This window comes from Pongo pygmaeus, chromosome X (assembly GCF_028885625.2).
Source record: "Pongo pygmaeus isolate AG05252 chromosome X, NHGRI_mPonPyg2-v2.0_pri, whole genome shotgun sequence".
NCBI lineage: Eukaryota > Metazoa > Chordata > Mammalia > Primates > Hominidae > Pongo > Pongo pygmaeus.
The window spans coordinates 42,211,104-42,229,183 of NC_072396.2; the positions used below are offsets into that span (position 1 = coordinate 42,211,104).

Below are 18,080 nucleotides of genomic sequence, written 5' to 3' on the forward strand. Positions count from 1 at the left end.
GGGGGATAGAGGTCGGGGAATGGTTTTGGGATGAAACCGGTCCACCTCAGATCATCAGGCATTAGATTCTCATAAGGAGTATGCAACCTAGATCCCTCGCATGCGCAGTTCACAATAGGGTTCCCACTCCTATGAGGACCTAATGCCTAGGCTGATCTGACAGGAGGGGGACACAGGTGGTAATGCTTGCTGGCCTGCTGCTCACCTCCTGTTGTGTGGCCTGGTTCCTAACAGGCCATGGATGGGTACTGGTCGGTGGCCCAGGGGTTGGAGACCTCTGCTATAGAAGACATGCTGTCTAAAAGGGAATGAATTATAATCTGGGGAAACACAGTACATATGCATGGAACAGTGAACAAGATAATATTAACGGTAATTTAACTGCAGATATTTGTGATTCATCACATTTGAGGATTATTAATAAAGCATATAGTTTCTTTATTCTCCTGCTCTGTGAAATAGAGATAAGCACAATGACTAAATGAGATCATAAGCTCAATGAGAACAACAAAACTGGGCTGGGATATGGAAGGACAAAGAAAAATTGCCCTGGCTCATTCACTGGGAAGGGACCTGCTCTGGCAGGCCAGCAAGCATTAGAATGTTATGCAGGTGAATACAAACAAGTGGAAAAGAGTTAGAGAAGAGAAAGTTCAAGAGAAGTGTAGAGAGGTTACAAGATATCTTGATAAAAGAGGTGAGATTTGAACGAAGTTCTGTGTTTATACACCTAGGTTGTAAAAATGCACTCATCCACAGGCATTAGAACCTGTATCCTAATTGTATTTCACTGGACAGTGCTGTTACCACAGAATAAAGTCAAATACTCTCAAGGATTATACTTGAACTCAGCCTTTAATGCTTGGGTGGGAGAGTTAGGAAGGATGAATATGGTAATTGTTTCTTTCCAGGTAGTTACTTTGAGGAAAAAAAATTTATTTCAACAACTTGGTTAAAGGTTTAGAAACACTATCATAAAGGGCCGGGCACAGTGGCTTACGCCTGTAATCCCAGCACTTCGGGAGGCTGAGGCAGGCAGATCACGAGGTCAGGAGATTGAGACTATCTTGGTTAACACAGTGAAACCCCGTCTCTACTAAAAATACAAAAAAATTAGCCAGGCGTGGTGGCGGGCACCTGTAGTCCTAGCTGCTCGGGAGGCTGAGGCAGGAGAATGCTGTGAACCCGGGAGGCTGAGCTTGCAGTGAGCCGAGATTGCGCCACTGCACTCCAGCCTGGGCGACAGTGCGAAACTCCGTCTCAAAAAAAAAAAAAAAAAAAAGAAAAAAAGAAAAAAAGAAACACTATCATAAAATAGCATATATATAATAACTCACAGGTAATTGCTTTGATACACATATTATACTGTTACTATTACTTTAAAAGTGTCACCCGTGGCCAGGCATGGTGGCTCATGCCTGTAACCCCAGCACTTTGAGAGGCTGAGGCAGGAGGTAAGGTCAGGAGTTCTAGACCAGCCTGGCCAACATGGTGAAACCCCGTCTCTACTAAAAATACAAAAATTATCCAGGTGTCGTGGTGCATGCCTGCAATCCCAGCTATTCGGGAGGCTGAGGCAGGAGAATTGCTTGAACCTGGAAGGCGGAGACTGCAGTGAGCTGAGATCGCGCCACTGCACTCCACCCTGGGTGACAGGGTGAGACTCCATCTCAAAAGTAAATAAATAAATAAAAATTCAAAGTATCATCTGTAACAGTAGTTATAAGAACAAGGCTTTTAAGTCAGATTTTCTCCCAAAGGGCAGTGAGGTAAATTTTCTACTTTTCACATATTTTTCACAAACTGATGTGGCTAATGCTTTTAAAATGGTATATTCAACATGAATTTCCATCTGTAATTGTGTTTTTGTATTGCAGTTAGGTAGATAAGCATGGACCTTTTTCCACAGCAAAGTATCTTATCTATTTTGAGCTTTGAGCTTTGTTTAGTTATTTAGCTTTATATTTGGCTAAATACAGGTGTTATCCCCATTTTCCATATAGTAGAAATGAACCAAGAAAGTGCAGCAGTTTTGCATTGTCAAAAGAGATGTAATTCTTCCAATATATCACCTAGATTCAGACAATTCCTTATTATTGAAAACTGTCTCTAATTTTAGTTCTTTGTGGTTTAAGTAACATAAACAGTTCTAGTGACTAAAGGACTACCCCATAAGAAAGAAAATCCCTTGTCTGATGAGTACAGTCCCGGAAAAGCCACTTCACCAAGAGTATCTTTACAGTTGTGACACAAAATAAACAAAAGAATCTTAAAATATTTGGTATTACCTGGTATTGTAATCTTAATAGTCTCATATGATATGGATAAAAATGCATGAGATGAAGCTGGCTACATTTTATGAGGGTAGTTTAAAAACTTCTTTTGAGAGTGAGGTTTCAGTTCTATGGAAGTTTAATTATTACTTACCATGAAATGAGGTTGTGTTAAAATACGCTTTAGTTCCTTTGCGTCGTTATTCTCAGGGTAACATGAAATTTCTTCCAATACCTAAAAAATAAACAAGATATATAATAATACAAACATGACACAAGATTTACAAAATGTTAAATTCTTTTAAGTTAAAAATTATGAGTGGATTTTTATGGCAGGCAAAACAATTATTTTGAAAAACTTTTCATTTTATTCAAATGTTATTAATACATAGAAGAACAGTATTGATGGTAATAAAAATGAAGCAAATTATTCTAATAGTCTGTCAACTATAACCTAAAAGGTTATTGAAAAATATAAAACAAAATGACAAGCCTGAAACATGTATTTATTACAGATTTATGAAACTTAACGGAAGAGTATCTCTGAATATCTTTTTCCAAACCCACCATAAAAATCAATATGGACAAAAAGTTAATAAGAAGTTTTCTTTTATATTAACAGCACTACCAATTCCCTTTAGAAATGTCACAATGACACAGGCACAAATAAAAACGATTTCAAGAACAGTACTAATTAATTAGACTACTTAATTAAGAATACACAAGTAATTTTTCTTTAAGTAATGTAGAAAATGCAAAAATGCCTGCCGGATCAATGTTATTCCCCATAGTCATCTGCCCACACAGAGAGTCATGCCTCTGCTAATGGCTTTTAGGGTTAAACGCCAGGGAGCCTAAGAGAACAATTTTTTAAAGCCTTATTTTCTCTTTCCACTCAAATTTTCTTCACTAATTAGTCATTAACATTTTTCTGCACAGGTAATATTGGTTGTTTTCAAATAAAATTGTTTTCAAAAGTTCTCCTTTACCACCAGGATGGAGTTTACCTGTATAAGTTATTTATGGGACATGAACCCATGAAAAAGCCTCTGTTCTTTTTCTGAGTAAACACCTGCTGCTATTCTAACTGCATATGGCTGGATTCAGAGGTTTGCATTACACTCAACTGAATTCCAACCATCAAGCCAATCAAGGATTGCTTCAGCACAACTGGATGGCAGGATCATACCACCATCCATCCAGGAGGACTCTCACCTCAACCTGTGAAAACCATACAAAAGCTTCCTACTGGGGCAGGAGGGGGATGTTGTGAGGTCACATGGCCCGAGCCTTAGATTTTAGCATCATAACTAGAATGTTCTGTGCTACTCAACTACTGCCTCAGGGAAGAACAAACAAACAAACAAAAATGACAGAGCTTTCTTATCCGAATACCCTGTTCATTAGAGTGCTGGTTATGCTGTTAATTCATATTGTTTCAAGATGATAAAACAATTATCCTTGGTGTATTTTATGCTCCGAGTTTCTCTACTAGTGAAATGAGAGGACAAAACCACATACTCTCTCTGGGTCCTTGCTCCTCTCCTAGTTTATTTTTAAATACAGAGGTGTGGTATTTCCACCTAAGCAGGGCTAGGGGGAAACCAGCAGGTTTTCACTGTCCAGTTGAGCCAAATAATTGTCCCCAGAGTCTCTCTGCTTCTATCTGCGTATTGTGAAGACAGGGTGGTGATTCATGCTTCTATCAGCGATACCTTAATTCCCTTCTATGAGCCCTTTGTGGCAAAGTCAGAGACAACCCCTCCAAGCTAGTCCTGACCAAGTGGGCAGGCCGGGCAGCCTCCACTGCATGGGTCTCATTTCTCAGTGAACGTATACCATCTTCCAGTACAGACTTTGTGTCTAAAATCTGGTAGGGAAGGGATTATGTCCTTCATAGTCTTTCACATAGTAATTTCACTTTTTAAGAAATAATTTTTCTAAAAGAAAAATGTATTTGCACAAAGACTGACATGATCAAAAAATGAAAAAAAAAAACAACCTATGTGTCTAACAATGGGAGAATTGCTAATATGTTATACTTTAACAACAGCAAAGAAAAATATTACAGTCATTAGAAGTTATATTTGTAAAGATCAAGTAGAAACATGGAAATATACTTATTATATAACGGTAGGTTAAAAAAAGACACATTTTGATTACAACTATAAAAAAATTTATATGCAAATGGAGAGTGACTAGAAAACGATATATAAAAATGGAAACTACTGTGTCAGGGTGATGAGATTATGGATCTATTTTTATTTTCCAAACTTTCTGCAATGTTGTATTTCTATCATAAATAGGTTTTTAAAAGTTTGTGACAGATATAGCCACATACCTTGACAATTTACAAAAATGACTTCTTTGAACTCAGTATATTTAATTGCTACAGAAATTTAATTAACTTTCAAACATTACCACCTTCAAAAAGCAACTCAAATTTTTATAGCATGTCTATTTCCACCAAGTGTTGTAAAATAACTTTCTTTTTTAAAAAACAGAAAAAGAGAAGTAAAATTGATGGTAATGTATTCAAGTTTACATTGCAGAACCAGAACTAGAAATCTAGGCAATATTGCCGCAGAGATCTTTTTTTCTTTTCTGTATGTTCAGTATTAAACTTAGAAATACTAAATTTGAATATAATGAGTTAAATTGTGACTCCAGGGAAACTGCCTCTTAATATGCAACAGAAATGTCTTCAATAAAGGTGGCAAATATGATGATGCCAAATACTTCTATAAAATATATCACTTACCTCTTTGGCTCTCTGTACTGCATCGCTTGGAGGATTCCTGATTTGTGGTGAAGACTTTGTGTTAATTTTGTCATACAGCTAAAAAGCAAAGAAGAAAAACCAGTAAACACTCACAATTCTTTGCTAAAATTCAGAGCTTCCTATTTATTATTTCACTAAACAATATTTTCCTTTTAAAAAGGCAGGCTGATGATTTCAGTGGGATCCTCTTGGTAATAACCTCTGAATTGTTCCGTGAAACTTGTCAGAATATGAGTCTTATGCATATCTTTTCAAAAAATCACCTTTAAATAGATGGACCAAAATTCTGTCAATGTGGCAATTTCCTTGTCATTTAAAATTCGTCAATATTTCCTCAATCACAGTGTTTGTTTCCTCTGACAGAAGCAACTTTCAATAGCATGAATACAGAGTAAAATGAAAGAACGCTTTCTGGCCAAGGCACGTCTATACGGAGTAAAATGAAAGAATGCTTTCTGGCCAAGGCACGTCTGGAAGAATTTTCACAGAAACCTAAATCTTGGGAAAGGGCAAACCCAACTCCTTCTAGGAAGGAATGTTCTCACAAAGGTTTATGGTTGTTTTACTAGGGCTGTTCATTAACAGAATCAGTGCTGGTATCCTTCAGCAGGAAGTCAAGGACATAAACTTTTTTTCTTTTGACTCTGCCAATTCAGAGTGGAGAACACACTGAAAAGAAAGTAAATATACGCTGGGTGCGATGGCTCATGCCTATAATCCCAGAACTTTGGGAGGCCAAGGTGGGCGGATCACCTGAGGTCAGGAGTTCGAGACCAGCCTGACCAACATGGCAAAACCCCGTCTCTACTAAAAATACAAAAAAATTTGCCAGGCATGGTGGTGGGCACCTGTAACCCCAACTACTCGGGAGGCTGAGGCAGGAGAATTGCTTGAACCTGAGAGGTGAAGCTTGCAGTGAGCCGAGATCACGCCATTGCACTCCAGCCTGGGTGACAGAGCGAGATTCCGTCTCCAAAAAAAAAAAAAAAAGAAAGAAACTAAATATATTTCTAAAATTCCACAAACCTAAATGATCCAAAGTTCAGCTTTCTGAAGAACATACATTTAATTATTTTAGAAATACAATTAAAATATTAATTTCTACCTCAAATAAAGTGTTTCATAGTCAACAGTCTGCTTTGAAAAGTGAAAAGTTAAAGATGACCTCGGCTGTTGTGAACACTTTTATTTCCTAACTTCTCTAAAATAGGTGGGGATTTTTGTGGTTGGTTTTATTCTGTTTTTTTTTTTCTTCACCTACTCTGTACACCAATGCTAGTTGAGAAGTCAAATACTGACTATAAACATTCTTCAGATTATAGTCAGATTTGCTTATACTGATGCAAGATAAATTTTTATGACTTGTAAATATTTGGGCCACATCATACATAAAAATGCCTAACAAAAGCAATGTGAAGATAGAGCAGGGACAAGTTTTTAAATGATGTATTAATTAAGAAAGCACTACTAAATCAGAGATTAAATAAATAGTATAAGTAGACTAGTAAAATGCTGCTCTATTTAAAACATTATATTAACATTTTAGGGAAATGGTGATTTGTGGCTGGTCCACAAAAGTTTGCCCAAATCCCTGTAAAATATATGTGAGCAGTCTCCATCTTCTGAATGCTTTCTATCTCTAAAGAAATGTCAATGTTGTAACTGGGATCATATTTTCCCACAAAAATAATGTTATAAATAGTGATTAGGTTTCCAGACTAGCCTATAGAAATGAATTGCACTGCATGCATGCAATAAAAAATAGTAAAACAACAAAAAACCACCACCCAAACCCAAACAAAATGCAAAACCAAAAAAACTAAGAAACCATAAAACACACATACATACATACACTACATTACATTTGCAAGATGAGTAAGTTCTAGTGATCTGCTGTACAACATTGCATCTATCATTAACAATACTGTATTGTGCACTTTGTTTTTTTTTTGAGACAGAGTCTCGCTTTGTCTCCCAGGCTGGAGTGCAGTGGCTCAATCTCGGCTCACTGCAGCCTCTGCCTCCTCGGTTCAAGTGATTCTCCTGCCTCAGCCTCCTGAGTAGCTGGGATTACAGGTGCGTGCCACCACGCCCAGCTAATTTTTTTGTATTTTATAAGTAGAGATGAGGTTTCACCATGTTAGCCAGGCTGGTCTTTAACTCCTAACCTTGTGATCCGCCCGCCTCGGCCTCCCAAAGCGCTGGAATTACAGGCGTGAGCCACCGTGCCCGGCCAACAATACTGTATTATGCACTTTAAAATTTGTTGAGAGGGTAGAGCTCATGTTAAGTGTTCTTATCACAATTAAAAAAATACATAACACTTTAAAAACACATTTAGTCACCACCTGACGTGTCATAATATTAATTATCAAGCAAAGCTTAAATAATCTAAGTGAATACATAAAAATATTTTTATAAAATCTCAAACCCGGCTGGGTGCAGTGGCTCACACCTGTAATCCCAGCACTTTGGGAGGCTGAGGCAGGCAGATTGCTTGAGCCCAGGAGTTGCAGAACAGCCTGGGCAGCATGGCAAAACACTGTCTCTGCAAAAGAAATACAAAAATTAGCCAAAAATTAGGAGTTGCAGAACAGCCTGGGCAGCATGGCAAAACCCTGTCTCTGCAAAAGAAATACAAAAATTAGCCAGGCATGATGGCATGTGCCTGTATTCCCAGCTACTCAGAAGGTCAAGGCTGCAGTGAGCTATGATCGCATCACTGCACTCTAGCCTGGGTGACAGAGCAAGACTTTGTCTCGAAAAAAAAAAAAAAAAATCTCAAACCTGTTTGAGAAAAAAAGCAAATTTAATTTGAGGCTTTACAAGTTGATAGCACCATCACTTTATAATGTCTAATTCCATGATAAACTGTAAGTTTTGCCTTCTTCTTGATCAAGGACTATTATCTCCAACATTTTCAACTATGATTATGGTTCATTTCTATTTAAACATTTAATAAATGCACATCAATTTTTCTCACAAAGAAAAAATAATCCCACAACTCCCCAAATTGGAGATAATTTTTGAACTGGTCTTACTATGTCATATACAGTTCCTTAGGTCTTATATCTGTAATTTCTTAAGAACGTGTGGCTGAATCAAATGTAGTACTTATGGAACATAGATTCCTGGACCCCCCTCCAGACCTACAACATCAGAACTTAAGAAGGAGGTCCAGAAATCTGTGCTTTAATAAACTCCTTAGGTATTTGAAAATCTTATGTCCAGTGCTAACTTTTGAGAGTACTAATAGTACTACTACTAATAGCAATAATATTACTTTTATTGAGCACTTACTAGATGATAGTTACTAGTCTAAGCTCTTAACATATACTCATTCACTTAACCTCAAACAATCCTATGCAGTTGGTTACCCGTACTATTCTCACTTTAAGATGAGAAAAATGAGGCACAGAGTGGTCAAGTGAGAACCGCTGTTCTATCCGTACAACTTCATAGGTGGCACACAAGTGCCTGGAATCTCTTTTAAGGCACTGCTCCAAGGAAGATACTCAGACCAAATTTTCTTCCATGCCTTTGGTCTGGTCTGATCCAGTTCAATCACCTAAATTAAATTCAATTCACCTAAAGTTCAGTGGAAGTAGTGGCAGGATGAGGGGGAGGTGGGATGCTTAATATGAAAGGCAGATACAATGGGAAGGAATTAAAAGATGGGGCTTCTACCTGAGGTGGGGGCATTGGGCTCTGCTTCTTCTAAAAACTGCAGCTCTCAAGTCCTAGAAACTGCACCTCTCAAGGCAGCCACAGGATAGAGAGGATGGTGTCCATGTGGCAAAAGAATACACTGTGAATCTCGGCTGCTGGCTCATCAACCAAAAGGGCAAGTAAGAACTGAAGCAGGACGGAGTGAGGAATGGGCTCATTTTGTCACTGTCAGAGAGAAGTGACCCTTTGTTGGTTCATCCACATACCCATCCACTCAATATTTATTGAAGTCTTACCATGTACTAAAATGTGGGGTTCTATGTACTAGGGATACAGAGATGAAAAAGATGAGAGTTTCTGTCTTCAAAGAGCTCACAAATTCCAAAAATCTGTATAACCAAAGGCCCAGAAATGTATGAAGGATTCATCCCTTTGGAGACCTGAGAGTAAGTAGTTTGGTCCCCAGCAATAACAACTGGCAATGATCTCAGTGGGCAACCCGAAGTTGGAGAGTATCTTGATGTATATGCATAATATGTCAACCTTCATTTCCCCCCACCAACTTCTATATTTTTGTCTTAGAGACTCAAAAGACTTTAGTGATATCCATAGCATATACAAAGCATTTGAGAAATATGGCAAAGCAGGTAAATAAAAAGTCATCAATGGAAAAAAGTTCGAATGCGATGTAACATTGAAGTGTTTAAAAACAGTAGTTAGAAGCATAGTGCTTTTGGATTTCTCATTCTCATGGGTCATCTGCATATTATATGCTGCCTGCAAAGATATGCAGGACTCAAATTTCAAATCTAGGTAGAGTTTTGTCAAGGTCTGGGGCAAATGAGAGGTAGCTGGGTTTTGGGAACAAAGGAAGACTGCAGCTTGTCTTTCTTACCCTTTACCCACCCCCCATTCTATCATATATAAAGAATATATAAAATGTTACTTGGGACCTTACCAGTAGTCTCGGACTTTCAGCTAAAGCCCAAAGCTAAGGCCAAGAAGAAGTAAATGGCACTGAACCTGCTACGAAGCTGCTAGACCACTTCTCCTGGGCTTGCTGAAAGGCAGTCAAAATGGCCCTTCCATATTCACCCCAGGACCCCTCATTCTGCCTATAGAGGCAGAAGTCTGGGATTTGTAGGAGTCACAGGACTAAGAAGAGCAAGTATTTGATTATTCCCTTCTTCTTGTTCGGGAGGAAAGGAGAGGGGATTGCACCCTCCCTCATACAAAGTGAAGGATGGTAGATGCCCCAAAAGAACCACGCATTAGACACTGGAGGTGCCAGCCAGAAGAGCTCACTATCTCACTCTCTGGAGGGATGCTTGCTGAATTGTAGCAACTTATAGGCCCACCTTGGTACACTAGAAAGGATCTCTGTGTGACAGAGAGTCCTTGGGGCAGCTTGACATGTAGCATTTGGGGTCCTAAGCAAAAAGAGACTGGTGCCTGCCTCTTTCATGGCTGGAGGCCACCTGGGGCAGGCCATGCTTGTAGTGTATGTTGAGTTAAGCATGTGTGTGTTTCCCATGAGTCAAGGAGACACTGCAGAAGGTAGCCTGGCTGGAGCCATCTGGGTGCAGCCCTGCCCAGGAGGACAAGAGGACTCAGAAGTAAAAAGCTATGTGGTAACCCCGGGGGCAGGGGACGAGAACGTTTCTGAGACCAGGTGCTGAGTATACTGACGATGCAGAAACCACACGTCTGCAACTCAGGACAGAGCCAACACTGGGGTGTCTGCCATACCAAGGGCATCAACAGTCAAGAGGGAACTGAATGTCTGAGGTACATTGTAGAACATGCTGTTTAAGTGGTTCTTTTTCTTTCCCACGACCAGACTCGGGTTCTCTGACATTAGGTAACAGCCCCTAGCGTGAGGCTGAGTACACAGTAGTGTTTAAGAAATGCTTCCTCTAGAAAAAATAAGTATTATATTTGGACTAGTACATAGAAATTGTAAATAGATTTAAAAAAATTCAGAGTAACATAAAATAAACACATCAGGAATATTTATTTCAGCTTGTTTCTTTAGGAACCAGATATTATTTCTCTTCGATCCTGCATGTGCAGTTAAAAACTTTCCCTCAAAATTAAGAAATGTGTTTTGACTATATTTAATCCTTTCTTTTGTATCTTTTAAGTCTGACTTACTTTATACAATTTTCAAGGTAAAAGAGACCTTAGGGCTGGGTGTGGTGGTTCATGCCTGTAATCCCAGCACTTGGGGAGGCCATACGAGGTAGGAAGATCACTTAAGCCCAGGAATTCAAGACCAACCTCAGCAAGACAGTGAGACTCTGTCTCTACGAAAAAATAAAAAAATTTGCTGGGTGTGGTGATGATTGCCTGTAGTCCCAGCTACTCAAGATGGGGAGGTGGGAGGATTCCCTGAGCCCAGGATGAGTGAGCTGTGATTGTGCCACTGCACTCCAGCCTGGGTGACAGAATGAGACTCTGTTTGGGGTACCAAAAAATAAAAAATAAAAAAAAGAAGAGATCTTAGATGTCAACATGATTCAACTCCTCCATTTTAAAAAGTCAAAAGCTGAGTTCCAGTCAGGTGAACTGTCATGGTCAGGGTCATACAGCCAGAGTAGCAGGGACCTGACCCTGCCCTGCTGATATGCTGTCCTTTCTCTCATCCAGATCTCCTCAGCTTGTTACTAGAATTCAGTAATACACAATGCCTTGTGCCAAGGAGATATCTTTGGCAAATACTTGGGAAAAAAGCTGTATCAAATTCTATTTATAGGCTGCAGGGAAAAATACACTCAATATGATTTGAAAACTATTAGCTAATCAATTACAAGCCTTGCCATGTTAAAGAATGTCAGGATTCTCACCTGAGGTGAGGAGTTCGAGACTAGCCTGGCCAACATGATGAAACCCCATCTCTACTAAAAATACAAAAATGAGCCGGGTGTGGTGGTGCATGCCTGTAGTCCCAGCTACTAGGGTAGCTGAGGCAGAAGGATCGCTTGAACCCGAGAGGCGGAGGTTGCAGTGAGCCGAGATCACGTCACTGCACTCCAGCCTGGGCAACAGTGTGAGACTCTGTCTCAAGAAAAAAAAAAAAAAAAAAAGAATATCAGGATCCTAATCCTATCCTGGCACGATAGAAAATATTTTAGGTTTTGCAGGCCATATGGTCTCTGTCACAGCCACTAAACCCTGTTGTGTTGTATGAGGGCGGCTGTTAATAATCCATAAATGAATGAGCATGGCTGTGTTCCAATAAAACTTTATTGACAAAAACAGGTGGCCAGCTGGATTTGGCCTGAGGGCCATAGTTTGTGAATCCCTGCTTTAGAAGCTTAAATTCAAGTTGTATTGGAAGGACAAAATGTATTTCCTTTTGCTATTTGCTTTCCTGAAATTTGAAGGTATCAGGTGTATTTGTAAAGCTGAGGTGTGAAAGGGGAGGAAGAGAGAAGGAAGAATGTTAATAAATTATCCCTAGAGGGAAAACAAGAATGAATCTGTTACTGTTTACTCTCTTTTTCTAATGAAATTACCATTACCCAAATTCAGCACTTTTTATTAAAAAAAAAAAAAAAAAAAAAAAAAAACATGCACACACAACACCAGGGCAAAACAAGGAAATGTGAACAGCTGCAAGGGAAACAGACTGTCTCATATTGTCTCACAGATAGGCCTGCTCTCTGCAAATCTCTGGCACTGAGTCAGATATGACCACACATAGCTACACCGACATGCTTCATTCATCTTTCTGTCTTAGGAAGTGTCGCCACAGTTCCGTAAAGAGACCACATTCTACATTTGACATGGGTTTTCAAATGAAGCAGAATAAACTTGGTGGTGATATTAAATTCAAATCTCCTGAGATTGTACTTTCAAACATAAAGATGATAAAATCAGTTAATACGTCATCTTTTATTTACATTCAAAGCACTAAATCAAGTTTCATTTTTTATCATACTCATTATATCACATTATCTTCTGATTTCTTAGTTATCAAATAGAAACCTGTGTTTTGCTCATAGTTTATGTGCAGTATTTATCAAGATCAACATTTAAAATGGAATGCATGGTAAGAAGCTATAAAATAATTATCACTGAGTTGTATGTCCCACTAACTTTTTTTGCACAGAGAAAACCAAATCTAAGGACCAGAATGTATATTGTTTGAGACAAATTTATAACTTTTGCAACTATACTGTAGGCATAGGCTTGTAGGGTTGCAAAGAACATTGATATTCATTAGCAACCATCATCTTATCACTTACTTTATAGATACTGAAGAAGTTTCCTGCTGGAAAAGAATGAAAGTTTGCAAGAATCAAATATTTAGCTGCAAAATATTTAATGAATGTGTCTGTGATGATCCTAATAAAACAGATAATAACAGTGTGCACGGAATTACACTGTGTAGCAATAATGAACATTGAAATAACTTGTTCTGGAAAGACTGCCTATCTTATTAAGAACTTTCTTCAGTTTCTGTGAATTACGTGGGTAAATAGGAACAAAGTTCCAATGTCACATCTTTTCAATGAACTGAGCAGATCAGCCATCAATACATAACAGGTATTTTCTCATATACATTTGAAATTGAGCAAAATATTAGGGAAAGCTGATTTAATACTGAAACACAGAGAACTGATATTCAATTACTGTACTGGAACTGATTTTCTGAAGTTGGAGATCACAGAAAACTTTGTAAGATCTAAAAATCTATTTTTCTTGCTCAAGTTTACATATAAACTTGTTGAGGCCAGGTGCAGTGGCTTGCATCTGTCATCCCAGCACCTTGGGAGGCCAAGGTGGGCAGACTGCTTGAGGCTAGGCGTTTGAGACCAGCCTGGGCCACATGTGGAAACCTCGTCTGTACAAAAAATACAAAAATTAGCCAGGCGTGGTGGCGCACTCCTGTAATCCCAGCTACTTGAAGGGCTGAGGTGGGAGGATTGCCTGAGCCTGGAAGGTCGAAGCTGCAATGCGCTATGATTGCATGACCGCAGTCCAGCCGGAGTGACAGACTGAGACCCTGACACACACACACACACACACACACACACACACACACACACACACACACACACACACACACACACACAGTCCTTTCAAAGATCCTTGGCATCATTAAACATCATGTAGTTCAAGCTTGGAGAAGAGCAGTGTATTTAGCAGTGGCCTAAAGATTGCATGATGGGCAACGTAAGTGTGAAAGAAACATTGCAAAATTTAAAATGGCATTTTCAAAAACTTAAGGAGCTACAATTAAACACTAGGAAGAACTTTTTTTCTTTTTTTTTTGCGACGGAGTCTTGCTGTGTTGCCTAGGATGGAGTGCAATGGTGCGATCTTGGCTTACTGCAACCTCCGCCTCCTGGGTTCAAGCAATTCTCCTGCCTTAGCCTCCTGAGTAGATGGGATTACAGGCACGCACCACCACTCCCGGCTAATTTTTGTATTTTATTTTATTTTTAGTAGAGATGGGGTTTCACCATGTTGGACAGGCTGGTCTTGAACTCCTGACCTCAGGTGATCCACCCACCTCAGCCTCCCAAAGTGTTAGGATTATAAGCGTGAGCCATGGCACCTGGCTGGAAGAAGTTCTATAACCTGTCCTTCTTACAAATCTAAACACAATTCTGTATCATTGGGATATTACAAGTTACAAAAAGAAATCAAAATCACTCAGGCCATTTTTCTTTTTTGACGTACAAAGAATGCCTATCCTACCTGCACCAAAAATTGTTTTTCTTGAAATTTTATATTCTACGAAATTGCTAAAAATCAATTTATTTTAAATAGTTGAAAGCACTCAAATAATAGTCATACAGATGACTATCTGCATGGAGATAGCAAACTCCATTCATTTGAAGGGAATTCATTTGAAGATTTGAAGATTTCATTTCATTCATTTTGAAAATTTCACAAATCTTAAACTAAATTTGTTTCTCATCTTAAAAAGTGTGTAAATTCCTAAATCTAGTGACTGAAATCAAGGAGCAAGAGTTCCACCCTGGAATTTAGATTTTCCCTGGACTAATGTTCAGGGCTGCTCCCAATACCATGGCCCAGTTTGTACTACATAACTCAAGTTGAAGATGGACATGTAATGGACAACTGCTTACTGTATTTAGTGGCCAAGAAGAATGTTCCTGGATGCTCTTGAGTTAGGTGTTCCAGGAAAGCTTTAGTTTAATAGCTTAGCAGTGAAATGCTAGCTTAAATCAAGTTTTAGTAAAATCATGATGGGGAATATATCCTTACTCGAAGGTGCAAGAAGGAGTGCAGCTGGCCTAGTAATACATTGCTCTAAATCCATTATTAAAGTTTTCTTCTGTCAGCAAAAAAGGCAATTAAAAAATCAGTACCTCTGGGCCAGTACAAGATTTCCTGAAAAAGCTGCAAAAATCCTTTGGATCCTGACAGCAAAAGAACCTCTAAGAAGGCCCTTGTTTTGTTTAGGTTTTATTTGTCTGTATACAGGGCTGCTTTTGTTCTAATCTTATTAGAACATTGCACTTACAGGGATTTATTTTTGAATTCAAGAAATTAAGACTTGCTTGACCTCCTAGTTCAATCCAAGAAGACTGTGCCTTTGGTAGCCTAACAACATAGGCCAGTGTGGCAGATTTCTGGTCAGTTGGCAGCTATTTCTGAGAAACTCAAACACTGGCCTCAGATGACCTAGCTTGACTGTTCTCTATGCCTTTTTCAAGTGGGCAAATAACTCTAAAATTAAGCCCTGTAAAACACAAATCATAATGCCTATTCTTGAGCAAAAGAAAGCATGAGGAAAAAAACCAGTTACATGATATAATAAGGCAGATTTTATTTTGTTTTAATAAAATCTTCTGAAATACGGTACTTTGTAGTATCAGATACAAGAGCTTGCCCAACTATGAGAAATTTTCACTATGATATTAATTTCCTTTCTATTTTTTTAAAGTGTTAAAATCACATTTCCTAGCTTGGCTCTTCTTAAGCCACTACAAGAGTTAAATGATATTTACATTAAATGAACATACAATTATTAATGTGCTGCTTTAAAAGGTAACATTTATGTTATATTAGGTGTGTCAGATAATATTTCATTTAATTATTTTTGGCTTTTGCTAGCATTTTTATTTTGCATAGGTAAACACCAAGCATTTGTACTTGGTGTAGCTGTAGCAAAAATGAATTTCTGTCATGAAAAATTTAAAGAGAATAACACAAAGGCAGTCTGGCAGAAGAGTTTTATGAGATCATGTTTGAAGGGCCACAAAGAGAAGAAAACAGCTATGTTCTTGGATGATGAATGCTGCAAGCCACTCCATCGAACATTCTTTAACTGAGCATATCACATTCCTTTCTAGGGGGAAACCCCTCCTTTCCTTGAGAATAGCATAAAGAAGAATCAGTGCTTGTTGTACTTTGATGGCTTTCTGCAAATTCCTTTGCCTTTTGGTAAAGTTGATCATGGTGTCATAAAAAGAGAATGGCACTCAGTGGGTAACACTGGTACTGGTGACAAGCTGATTCATTATTCTTGGTATTCTAGAGTAAATTCTAAACCCTGCTCTAAGAAGTAATTTATCTGAACAAATAAGGGAACTGGAGGGACTCCCGTAGTCATTAATACTTTCAGTGGAAATCACACATTCCTTCACAAAGATGTATAGTATAAGATCTAACTTGCATCCTAGAAAGAGTAATTGTGTGGAGATGGAACGAGGCAGAATTCCCTACGATTAGATAGCCTTATTCTGAGAATTTGGTTTTTCCTAGTACATAATTATCAACCACAAAACATCAATATTGGATGAGTAGACAAACAAAATGTAGTATACACACACGATGGAATATTATTCAGCCTTAAAAAGGAAGAAAATTCTAACACAGGCTACAACATGGATGAACCTTGAAGATATCATGCTAAATGAAATAAGCCAGACACAAAAGGGCAAATACTGGATAATTTCACTTATATACGTGGTACCCAGAGTAGTCAAATTCATAGGGACAGAAAGTAGAAGGGCGGTTGCCAGGGGCTAAGGAGAGGGGTGAATGGGTGTCAGTATTTAATGGGTACAGACATTTAGTTGGGAAAGATGAAAGAGTTCTGGAGATGGATAGTGATGATGGTTGTACAACAATGTGAATATACTTAATGTCATTGAACTGTACACTTAAACATGGTGCAAGTGGCAAATTTTATGTTATATATATTTTGCCACAATAAAAAAGACCAAAAAATTGATGTTAAAAAAATGTCAAAAAGCTGTGAATTTTTGGAAATGGCAAATATGTACTTGAATGTAGAAGGAATGAACTAAAATAAGTTGCTCTAAGGTGTCTTCCATACTGAAAATCTATAAAGTCATGTGATTCATAACATTTTCAAACAAAAAACACAATTTGGACTTCTTCCATAAGGCACAACTACACGCTGGTTAATAAAACAGTTCTTGGGAGAAAAAACTATATTTAGTATTTCTGAATCAGTGGTAAATTCTTAGCCACAAAGCTAAATTTTAATTTAGTGTAATGGCCCTGTGAAATCTAGTGGGATGATAGTAAATTTATATAGTTGTACAACCACCATCTCAATCCAGTTCAAGAACATTTCCTTAATCCCCCCAAATTCCCTTGTGTCACATCTAAGAACTCTTTGCCTAACCCAAGGTAATGAAGATTTACTCCTATATTCTTTTAAAAGTTTTATAGTTTTAAGCTCTTAAAGTGAATCTATGATCCATTTTGAGGCAATTTTCTTTTGTGTATGGTATGAGACAGGGTCTAAGTTCATTTCTTGCATATGGATCTCCAACTGCTCCACGACCATTTGAAAAAAAAAAGACTATCCCCTTTTCCATGTAATTGCATTGGCAATCTTGTTGAAAATAAATTGACCATAAATGTGAGGGTTTATTTCTGGACTCTTTTTTGTTTCAGTGATCTGTATATCTATCCTCATGCCAACACCATACTATTTTGATTATTGTAGCCTTATAGTAAGTTTTGAAATCAGTTATCCAATTTTTTTCTTTTTCAAAATTGTTTTGGCATTTTTATATAAATTTTAGGATCACCTTGTTGACTTCTACAAAGAAATCCTACTGGGATGTTGATAGGGACTGCATTGGATCTATAGATCAATGTGGAGAAAAGCGCCATCTTAACAATATTAAGTTTTCCAATCCAACAGTATATCTCTGTTCATTTATTTAGATCTTTCTTTCGCAGCATTTTTTAGTTTTCAGTATACAAATCCTACTTTTTTTGTTCTATTTATTTCTATTTTATTCTTTTTATAATATTGTGAATATTTCTTTAATTTTATTTTTGAGTTATTTTTTGCTCACATATAGAAATTTAGATAATGGGTGTATATTAAT

The 18,080-nt window shown here is 38.0% G+C and overlaps 1 protein-coding gene across 8 annotated transcripts in view; it reads right to left on the reverse strand.

Moving 5' to 3' along the window:
- The window catches only part of CASK (calcium/calmodulin dependent serine protein kinase), a 400,547-nt gene that overhangs the window by 69,562 nt on the left and 312,905 nt on the right, over nucleotides 1–18,080 (reverse strand). For all 8 annotated transcript variants that reach the window (XM_054470905.1, XM_054470901.1, XM_063660449.1 and 5 more), the window contains exons 12-13: nucleotides 5,035–5,112; nucleotides 2,428–2,508 (exon numbers count right to left, since the gene is read on the reverse strand). In XM_054470905.1, coding sequence (XP_054326880.1) covers nucleotides 2,428–2,508; nucleotides 5,035–5,112 — 159 coding nt within the window. The remainder of the gene's footprint in view (nucleotides 1–2,427; nucleotides 2,509–5,034; nucleotides 5,113–18,080) is intronic.